Source organism: Chenopodium quinoa, unplaced genomic scaffold (assembly GCF_001683475.1).
Source record: "Chenopodium quinoa cultivar QQ74 unplaced genomic scaffold, ASM168347v1, whole genome shotgun sequence".
Taxonomy (NCBI): domain Eukaryota; kingdom Viridiplantae; phylum Streptophyta; class Magnoliopsida; order Caryophyllales; family Amaranthaceae; genus Chenopodium; species Chenopodium quinoa.
Window position 1 is genome coordinate 1,854,979 of NW_018744582.1, and position 11,205 is coordinate 1,866,183.

Genomic DNA, 11,205 nt, shown 5'->3' on the forward strand with positions numbered 1-11,205 from the left:
TTTTATATTATTTGCAACGATTTGACATAAAGTATCTAATCGTTGCATATAATATGAAACCGAGGCAATATTAATTCTTACATTCTAGAAAAATAAGTTTATATGAGTACTTGTTACGAAGTGTTATTACATTAATGTTGTCAATAACAATTACAGGCGTTACAACAAATGAGTGAAACAAGTGTTTGATTACTTTGCACGGAGTAGTAAAAATGTGTGGTGTTCTTTATACATTTTAAAACCATTGAGTCATCATATATTGGATCGTGGATGAGATTCGAACCAGTGATCTTTGTGTCACGTTGGCTCTGATGCCATGTTAAAGGACTAACTCAACCAAATGCTTAATCTGATAGTTGAAGCTCGGGAATATGTTTTATACTCTATCAGTAAGATTATGCAAAGTACATAAGAACAACATAGAGAAACAAATAGAGTTTTATGTGACAACATTTAATGTAATCTATAAACATAAATTCGAAGTAATTCGATCATATATAAATACAATAATATAGGGTATGAGTAAAAATTAATTTAGCCTGTCAAACCAAATTTAAATTCATCGATTGACAATGAAAATACTACTTCAAACATTTAAAGTTACATTCAATTCTCAAAAAATTACTTTATCAATCATTATTTTTTAGTCTTAACTCAATATTGTATGTAAAAGTTATCTGAAAATCTAAAACATAAGAATTGTATGTCCTTGTAGCTCAACTTGCACTGTACATGTGTAGTAAAAACTTAAGAAGTCTTAATCAATGTATTAATGAAAGCAAAATTTTAGTTTGATGTAATACACCTTTTTGAAATTTAAATATGCATTAAATGTTAAATAATTGAACATACAGAAGCTTCGTTTGAAAATTTACATCAAACATTCCATTTCAGTTTCTAAAACGACTTAAAACAGTACTGTATAAAATTAGTTTTATACCATTTGAAAAAAAAAAAAAAAAAAGGATTAAATGTATTAAGACAACTTGCTTAACATTCCGCATAATTAAGTGGGATCCATGTGAAATTATCGAATCACTATATGCATGCTTAATAATGTAAGTGATTTTATTTTAAGGGTCAAAATTTCCAACCTAAATTTATAACTACAACCAAATAATCTTTTAAAACCTCATTTCAAGTATTTTAATTTTGAAAGTGACTTCTAACATTATGTACAAAAACAATGACATGTAACATAGTGGATTAAATGAACGCATCTTGCAAATATTTTCATTATGAATAAGACTTAGCCACTCGTAGTAAAAACAAAAAGAAATAAATACATAAAACAATAATTCTTTTTACAAAGAATTATGCATGAAAAAATAATTTTCAAAGCATGTTTGCACAAGTAAGAAAAAAATCTAAAGACCTTGTAAAGTATAAACAAGATTATTTAGTAAAGAAACTCAAAAATAAAACTGACAAGGTCATTTTAGGAATAAGCATATCTTTCTTAATCATCAAATAATTATTTTTAAAATACTTTTTACTGTTATGTTCAAGTTAACCAACAACTTTTTCAAGTTGATTTGTTTGAATTATTCATCAAGGCGGTACAATTCTTTATTTTGACCTACATTTCACTTACACTATTCAATGAATTAAATGCATTTTAAAGCAACGAGTTTGAAACTTACTTTGAACATTAAATACCCTTTAATAAAGATAAAAAATGGAATTGATCACATGTTTTAATTTACATTTTTTAAAAATCATTTGTAGTGCATATGTGCAGCCATGCAGGATTTTAAAAATTAGTCAGAGGTAGTAATTTATCCATTGATCAATCAATATAAACATAACGAAAATATTCATGTATATTCTCATTCTAAAAATGAGTCATTTTCAATAAAGTAAGTACAGTAAACTGTAAATTTAATTGATACGGACTATTTTTTTACTCTCCCTGTTTCGTAATAATTGCAATAAAGTTTTAGGAAATTTATATAGTGGAGTCGAAAAGAGAATTTTATAATATAAAATATAATTAGTGGAGATATATTTAATTACTGCGGAGTAGTATAAAAGATAAATAATAAAAAAGTAGTGTAAGTGAGTTTGATAAGAGAGAAAATTAATACAGTAAAATAGCAATGGATTCTTACCAAAAAAAAAAAGTACTACAATTATTATCAAACGGATATAAAAGAAAAATGTTGCGATTATTAGACACCAAGGGAGTAAAAAAATAGTGCTCGGTAGTACATAAAATCCCACGATCCCAAGTTGAAGAAATAGTTATGATTGTTCTGAGAATGAGCCAATAAGAAGAGACAAATCTGAACTTCTTTTTTTGAGCTAATTATTTATAAAGTGGCCATAGTTGTGCACTTGTTGTGCTTGCTCTGTTCAAGTGCTTCCAAATTTATTTTAGTATTATTATCCCTTTTTTTCCCTGACTTAGATCAGATACCCAGAAATTCACGCGACTTCTCTGAATTATGTGACAATTCTTCAGGTATTTTCATTACAGTACGTTTTTATTTTTTTGTATTTGGTCAAGTTTATATAGTACTACATGGCCTACATTTTTTGGTTACTAAGGTAGATGAATTGGTCTAGTTTCATTCATTTTGGTACTTGCTGATTTTAAATGTTGCAATTGTTCACTTCCCCTCATGTAAGGGGTATGTAGTACTGAACGATCCGTCCATATCCTGGTTTTGTTTTATTCTTGTGTACGTATGGTTGAAGAATTCGTCCACATTTGGCTTCAATTGGTATGCCATTCATCAAGAGGATAGGTTGTGGGTCAAACTCCAATCGTCTGTTCAGCCACTAGTTCAGTACAAATTGGCACGTGGTTTCTTTATTTTTTTATACGAAGTATATAAATATTGATAGTTTGAATCGACATGATGTGAAATTACTCATTTTATTAAAAACATTTTCATTATAACAATTTTTTTTTTTTTTTTTTTGTTATGTCTAAGATTACACATTGTGTAATTTTCTCCTCCTTTCTCTCTCCTAAACCCTAGCCTCCTACACGTATGGTGAAAAGCCTCAATCCTTATTTCTTTAAAAGTCTTTCTAGGTTTATAATAATTTCTTTTGGAACGAACTTTTCTCCCTCAAAAGAAAGGGTTTTCAATCTCCTTCGAAAGACAAGGGTTTTTCGACCTCTTTCGAAAGACAAGGTTTATCTCCTATTTTCGGAGGAGAATTTTCTTGGGTTTGAATCCATGATATTAGATCTAATGGATTGTCGTGAAATTATTTCGTTGGTGAAAAATTATGTAAGATCGCAAGAGGGTTATCAAGCTTTCGAATACAATCGGATGAATCAGAAGGAAAACATTCTCAGATTCCTCACGCTACAAAGATCGTTAGATTGTCTCTTCAACAAGATTGTATTTACCAACGATATAAACGAGAGATGTTTCACAATGCAAGATCTAATCAACAATCGTAATTTTTATAAAGAAATTTTTTATTTGATTCAATATCTTATGTATTTGTTAAAATCGAATCTCTTGTGTAGATGAAATTTTCTATTGTACACCACTATCGTAAAATAAAGAAGATTGCAATTATATCATGGAAATCATTCATGCACGTAAAATTGTCGGAGAATCATTGCCATAAATACATATAGGTATGAATTTACCGTTCACCGATTGGTGAGATTACCATAAACATAAGAGAATATCCTACTTTTCTACCTAATAATACTAGGCCTTAAAATTACAGGTTTCATTATGACCTTGCTTTTTAAGTAGCTTTTGCTACTAAAGGCGAAAACCATATTCGGTAAAGTTGTACGATGTTAAGGTAGTGTTTTGGAAAAGCTAAAATAAAGCTTATACGTGACCAAATTCTATTTGAAAATGTACGTACTAACAAGGACTAACATACTATTCCCATCGCCAAAAGAGTTTCCTAACGTTTTCCTTCTTTTTCTTACCAAAAAAAAAAAAAAAAAAAAAAACAAAAAAAAAAACTGAGCACCAACATCACTTGCTATGAAAGGCGATGCATACGGACATGCCAAAGCTGGAATTCGGCCCATGTGACATGACTAATATAATTCATACAAGCCCATCACACAGCATACCCAAGGCCCACGAGCCAAATATGGAACACAAAGACAGATTAATAGCACCAAGGTTCTGTCTGACTGGCTGATACTGATACAGTTGGTCTGAGAAGATGGTAGGTACCACAGTGCCCAACACATTTCAGTCATCGGCGGGGCTTGCTGATGGACCGGCAAAGTCCTAACAACACGTATTGGTCTTCACCAATCACTAGCAAGAATAGCCCCATTTGGCCATAGATGAAAGTCATTGGGTCCAGACTAGGCGAAAATATAAGGTCAGTATGTAAGGATTACAGGACTTACTGCCACGATTCACGGTTGGGGTGGCTTGGGAAGGAGAGATGTTCTATTTTAATGTCCCAAGCAATCCCAATGAAAATCAACAATGGTTTTCAGAAAACCAAAAAAAAAAAAAACTGGCATTCATGGAGTTGATGATTAGCATTCCAAAACAGCAAAATTTTGGGCGTACAATACAGTAAATTTAGCTGTAACATATACGTTGGTTAGCCTCCATTCGATCAGGAAACCAATTCCCTCAACAGCAGGGAGATGAAGTACAACAGTCGAAACCCGCCAAGACAAAAAAACAAGAAAGAAAAAACACAACACTAAACTCTAAAACTATGTACAGCATCCTTTGGCTGTAATATTTACACTATTTTGGACACAAGATCGGTATCTTGCACAGATTTTGCAAAGATGATGCACTTAACCAGAAAGAACACCTTCAAATGCAAGTATGCAAATGCCCACTTCCTACCTTCCAAAAAGAAAAAGAAAAGGATTTTCCTTTTTAATTTTTCTTTTACCTTTCACTGAATAAAAAAATTACATGGTGAGACACAAAACCATAGTTGCAGGTGATGCTGAAACTAACAACTACGAAGTATATGGTAAGGAAAGCCAAGGGTGCTCAAGCGCTTGTCTTGCTGTAGGGCGCCCTCGAGGATTTATCTGAAGCAAATACCGTAAGAAGTCCATGAAGCCGGCATCAGAAACTGGAAGGTGCTGCTCCAAGGAGGATTGCTCAGGAATTATGTACTCCATTTGATTTGTATCCTAACAAAAGAATGCTCTGATTAGGTAAAGAATAACATTATATTTCAAAGGTGGTGGTAAATAAGACTTAACTCCCAAAAAGATGCAAAATTGTAGTGCCGATATATTGCATTGGTTCGGAAAAGGAGCTAGTATGTCTATGTTACAGTTCACTTCATCACTTGTCCTAAGTAATAAACTCTATATTCAAAAGATAATTTCATACTGATTTTTGTAAAAAAGTATGCTATGGTGGTGCTGTGTTTAGATAAAGTAAATCTTCAGATCCGGTGATTACCATAAGTAAACAATCATTCACGGCCATAACAGATATTTTTAAAATGGTAACACCATCACAGAATTTAAAAGGACTAGTAATCACATAAAATCCAGATAGTATAGTCACCAATAGGATTTTTCAATGCATAATATACACCTTCAGATATTGATACAGTTCATAATTTAAAGCAATGTGGTGATCTGCCTTGATAAAGCTGGTAAACTTGGTAAGAAGATAAACAGCACAAACCTCATTTATATGGAAAAGATCGTACTCCTTGGTGAAGTATTTGTGTGTCTCTTGTCCTCTCAATAGCATCTCCAGATCAATAGGACCAAGCAGACTAATCGTGCGGGCCAGCAACATTACAACACCATCATTTGGGAAAAGTACCTAGCAATCCATGTTATTTATTAGAAAATAGTAATATACATATACATGAGTTTAAATGATGCTTATTTTATCAGCAAGAAACACGACAAAAAATGAACCTAATTAAGGATCCATTCAATCATGGAAGGCAATATTTTCCTCCATATTGTCATAATTGGAGCACCAATTATGAGGTACAGAGAGAAGAAGTTATTAACAACTCTCAACCAAATCCAATAATGAGGGAAAACATTTTCAATTAGTAACAATTATGTTCTTTCCCTTAAACTTTACACCATCTACAACACCCAACTTCATACCAGCTTACCACACCATCCATTTCCAAACAGGTTAACAGGCTAACCCCTGATCTTTTTTTTTTCTTGGCAATGCACTGAGTAAAGTTTCTACCGCCAACGGGAACAGTTTTGAAGAAAAATGGCTGATAAATAAATATCATTTAATTAAGATATATATCTTGCAGTAAAATATCCACCCAACCCTCTTTTATATTGAGCCTACAATGTACTAGAAGACCGAAATAACTACTTCCCTTTGTCCCTATTTCTCACGGAGATTTGGAGTAGAGTAAAGGTGGAATTAAAGTGATTGGAAGTGAATAAAGACAGTATAAAAAGGTTAAAAAAAATTAGTGTTAAGATGGAGGATGCCAAATAGGGTATATATGTATGCATTTAGTAGAATTACTGACTATAAATCCAAATAGAATTGTGAAAAAGATTTTGTAACAACACGAAAAGAAAACAATGAAGAAAAATAAGGGACAAAGAGAGTACTTAATTCTTATCATCTTATGTATTATTACTATCAGTTCCAGAGTTCAGCTTACCTCACCAGAGCAAAGCTCAGCCATTATACAGCCAAGAGACCAAATATCGATTTTAGGACCATAAGACAGCCCTAAAATTACTTCAGGAGCCCTATATGATCGAGATTGGACATACAGACACAAGTTGTCAGTCTCGAAACAACTGCTTCCGAGATCAATAACCTTTATTTCACATCTGCTATAGCTTTTGATCAAAACATTCTCAGGCTTCAGATCACAGTGGATAATTCCCAAACTATGCAAGTAATCCAATGCCTTCAAACACTGCCGGGCAATACTCTACAAATACAAGATTTAGATGAGCTCATTTACTAAAAAACATAGTTAAAAACTGGATTAATGGGTTCAATTGAGAAATAAGTACCTGCAATCTACTCATAGTAAAATAGGGCTCTCCATCAGATTCCAGATTATATTTCTGAAATTCATATAAATTGGCTCGAAGAAGTTCACAAACGATAAAAAGGTGTTCCTGCATATGAAAAATAGAATTTCTGCTGTTAATTTACTTCATAGAGGGCAAAAAAAATTTAATTTAAAAACTCTAAGCTGCCATGTCATGGGATGAATAAATGAGAGGACTTGAGCCTAGGATTTCCACACAGTATACAAACCTGATGGTAAAAGTAATCATAAAGACGTAAAATGTGATGCTTATCTGCAGGATCATGCTTGTTGACATACTTGAGAAGTTTAATTTCATCCAAACTTTGATCGAAAAAATCTTTATCATTTTTAATGATTTTTAGGCAAACATCAACTCCTGTTAGAATATCATGCGCCTGAACAACTTTGCTAAAAGCAGCAGAGCCCAGGTACTCAGTAATGTAGTATCTCCCCGCAACAACTGTGTGCAAGACAATAGGAAACTCTTTACTCTCTTCAAATCCTGTTCTGTAAGAGACAGAAAAAAGTTTATATGAGATCTAGAGCATATTCCTACTTTGTACTTAGTGAGCAAGCTTCAGCTTTCATTCTTTTTCACCTGTCATTAAATTATCTGAACTAATCAGACCTTATTTTATTTAGTTGTGAGCTGAACTTCTTTAGCCCTTATCTGCTGAATTTATAGGAGCTTATCTGAACTTATTTGAACTTGAACAAATCTGAACTTATGCTCGTGAAACCATATTTTGTTAGATGAAAAGAACGGAATGTTACACTTATAAATTAATTATTAAAAAGGAAACATATTAGGGTTACTCCCAACAAGAAAGACAAGAGCCAACCTGTTCTTCCGGTGAATAATTCTTAGGTTAAATACTTCATAGTCATCTTCGTTGGTCTCCCAATATGGAATATCTTCCGGTGTTGTGCTTTCTTGCTCATCGACAACACTGCTAGGTTCTTCAGTACTTTTAACCACTTCCTTTTCATCATTAGCTCCAAAACCATAATCGCAACTGTCAACAAGAAGCAATTCCTGCTTATAAGTTTCAAAGATACTTCTAGAACCATCTAATTCTTCAGCCAAATTTTTTCCATTTCCTTCTACCAAAGATTCAGTATTAGAAAGCCTCTGCTTAGCAAAGCTTGCCTCCAACTCATTCAAGATTGTCTCTTTAAGATTGGAATCAGAATCTTCACGATCACTACAACCATTATGCCCAAGATCCCACGTGATCCTTACTTCAGTGCTGTTTTTCTCATCAAGATGATAGCAATCCTTAACTTGACCATTATCGACAATCTCAGTGGACATCTTCTTATGAGGTTGAAAGGGATAGTCTATATAATGGTGGTCTACTTCCTCGGAATCTTCTGATAAACGATTAAACGAAAATGGACTTCTTGATAGATTATTTACCATCCCAGAAGTCATGACATACTTATCCTCACTTGGGCAGCCAAAAGGGTCTAACCCACCAAAGCTAGGAGTCATATAAGGTCCATCATCTTTATCATCATACCACAAGTCAGTTTGCATATCAAAATCATTGTACTCTCTTGCAGTTCCAAACTGAGACATTCTATCAGAGGAAGCATCCGAATCCGCTTGTGTTGTAGAACGTTGTCCATATGGATTTGTAAAGTCTGCAGATAGCCATTATTTCAACACAAATTATTATTACTACATTAGTAATATTGACATGAAGGCAAACAATTCACTAAAGATTTATGCTCGTCTATTTCTTAAAGAAAGTTTCTATATTATGAACACATTTAAATTGAACTCATCTACATCTCTAAGAAATTAATCACATTGATTTCTCTACAAACATCTTCTATTTCACTATCTATGTTGTTTATGTGATCTTGTTAATGTTTGCATTTGTCTCAAATTAGGAAAAGATCAGTCAAGAGATATGGTGAGATTAAACAAGCAAAACTACTACTAGTGCTAGTCCTGCTAGACCTGCATTTCGGCGGGTGACAAGCAATGCTACTAAAGTTGTACGGAGTACATATTTCTTTATGCTTTGGATGCCAATTAGCCAAGTTCCTTAAAGTCTCGAACTACTAGTGCAAAATCTGCATAGTACTTGGTGACATGCAATGCTATTATAATTGTACATACATATTCCTTGTCTCAAGACGCCGATTTACTAGCTTAGTTCGATAATGCCTAGAAAGTAATACTAAGACCTAAGATTGCCTTTGTGGTACTCCACACACCAAACAAAAAAATAAGTTCTTGTATTATGAATTTTTTTTACTAAAACAATCAAACACCATTGAAAGATCAATAAATAATTAATCAAGGACCAGCATTGATGATCATTAAACATGGACATAATGAATTACACCCCTACATTTTAGGGCACAGTTAAATTCAGTAATGCATTAAATAAATTTACTCCTGAAAAATAGTGATCTTGCTAATTTAAGCCAAACACTCCATCAACCAACAAATTGACTTTTTCAAATTTAAGAACATTAAAATCATACTAACCACATAAAAATTGAATTTTTATATTTAAAAAAAAAAAAAAAAACCCAATAATAATAAGTGTTTTAAATAGAACAAATAAATAAATAAATAAACCTGAAGAGTAGACAGCACTGACAGAAGTAGACGAGCCCAAACTCTTAAACTCATCATCCCCAGAAGAATCAGGGCCCGACCCAGAACCCGAAACTGGCCCAATAACGGCCCTCCGGTGAGAACTGACCGGAAGTTTAACCGGCGGCAAAGGTGGGTTCATCGGAAAAAGAAACTTCTCGAAATCATAAGAACCATAAAGTTCCTTCTTTTCAGTAAGATCCTGTTTTAAGGCAAATTCAGCTTCTGGGAAATTATTTTTGCGGAAGAATTCCAACAAAGCTTGAACCTCCATTAAAGAAGGAAGAAAAAGATAGAAAATTTGACAAATTCTTCGAAATTTGAAAATGGGAAAATAATATAAAATTCAATAGAATTGATAATAATAAAAAGTGAAAAAAGGGGACAAGAAGAGTCATAGGTGATGATGATGATGGAAGAAGGAGGAGAGAGAAAGATGGTAAGGGGTCAAAAACATAAAAGCAGGGATTTTTTCTTCATAGAATCGAATCGAATGATGCTTTAATTTGTAGAATTTTTTTTATTTTTTATTTTATTTTTGGTGGATTTTGGTAGTTTCGACTTGAGAAAGAGGAAGTAGTAGTAGTGTTGTTTGTTTGTGACGTAATAAAAGTTGTACTACTAACATTCAAGACAATAACGGGAGATTTGAGTTTTTTCTTCACCTACTTTGTAAAAGGATGGGGCCAGTGTTCGCTTTTCTTGCCTTTTTTATTTCCTTCATCGAGGGTGCCTTTTTTATTTCCTTCCTCCAGGGTGTGAGTCGAGATCATGATGTGCATTCTGTTTTCGAGCAGATATGCTTAAAAAAGAGAAAATATTACGAACACTACATGTTTTATTCTATTCGATATATGTAAATATCTATATGAAGTTTAGATAAGATTAGACATTTTAAGACAATTAATTTTGAATTACATTACATAGTATTATAATAGAAATGGACTTCTAGTAGTTTAAATTTGATAACAAATGATTTACAAATTTCAAATACATAGTATGGAGTATTATTTATAATTCATGTACAAAAATGGACAAATATCTTAAGAATGTAGAATGTAGCATGTATATTTCATAATATTCGAGTTATGTACTCATCAAGGATTATGATGCGCATTATAGTCTCTAGTGCATGATATAGTGATTGAGTTTGGATTAGCAATGTATTATTTGAATATTACAGCTTGTGAATGCTGATCTACCAACCCACAAGACTTTTAACCAACTAAGTTAATTGATCATTCACATCAAGTATTATAGGTAGATAAGAATAAATAAAACACACAGTGATCAAAGGTTAGTAAACTTGAAAATAATATTATTGGTCGAGCTCGGATTATGTTTGGGACTAAACTAAATAAATAAAAAATTAAATAACTTTTTGAGCCTAAATTACACTCAAGGTTTGAACTATACTTTTTTTCTTTTTTTTTTTTTTTTTTTTTTTTTAAGAATTTACTCGTATGTGGACAACTAGACATGTAGTACTAGTACAATGCTAGTTCAACTATACTAAATTCAAATCACAATAATATGCTTGCTTAACTTTTAACATGTTATAATCTTTAGAACCTTTAATTTATTTTATGTCTCATAGATTGGTGCAACAT

At 32.5% G+C, this 11,205-nt stretch overlaps 1 protein-coding gene across 1 annotated transcript; it reads right to left on the minus strand.

Moving 5' to 3' along the window:
* Window positions 1-4,455: 4,455 nt before the first annotated feature.
* LOC110699282 (serine/threonine-protein kinase prp4-like) lies at window positions 4,456-10,411 on the minus strand. Its single transcript, XM_021876783.1, has 7 exons — window positions 9,578-10,411; window positions 7,821-8,625; window positions 7,206-7,485; window positions 6,956-7,063; window positions 6,592-6,870; window positions 5,619-5,762; window positions 4,456-5,110 (listed from the first exon to the last, which is right to left on the minus strand). The coding sequence occupies exons 1-7, from the start codon at window positions 9,867-9,869 to the stop codon at window positions 4,931-4,933; spliced, it is 2,088 nt and encodes a 695-aa protein (XP_021732475.1). The 5' UTR covers window positions 9,870-10,411; the 3' UTR covers window positions 4,456-4,930.
* Between the last annotated feature and the right edge of the window lie 794 nt (window positions 10,412-11,205).

What these genes read in the sequence shown, in the direction of transcription:
- LOC110699282 (XM_021876783.1), bottom strand. Translation starts at nt 9,869, where the DNA reads ATGGAGGTTCAAGCTTTGTTGGAATTCTTCCGCAAAAATAATTTCCCA. An exon ending in ATGATTACTTTTACCATCAG is followed by an intron (nt 7,064 to 7,205) that starts GTTTGTATACTG and finishes TTTCATATGCAG; the next exon opens with GAACACCTTTTTATCGTTTG. An exon ending in CTGAGCTTTGCTCTGGTGAG is followed by an intron (nt 5,763 to 6,591) that starts GTAAGCTGAACT and finishes ATGGATTGCTAG; the next exon opens with GTACTTTTCCCAAATGATGG.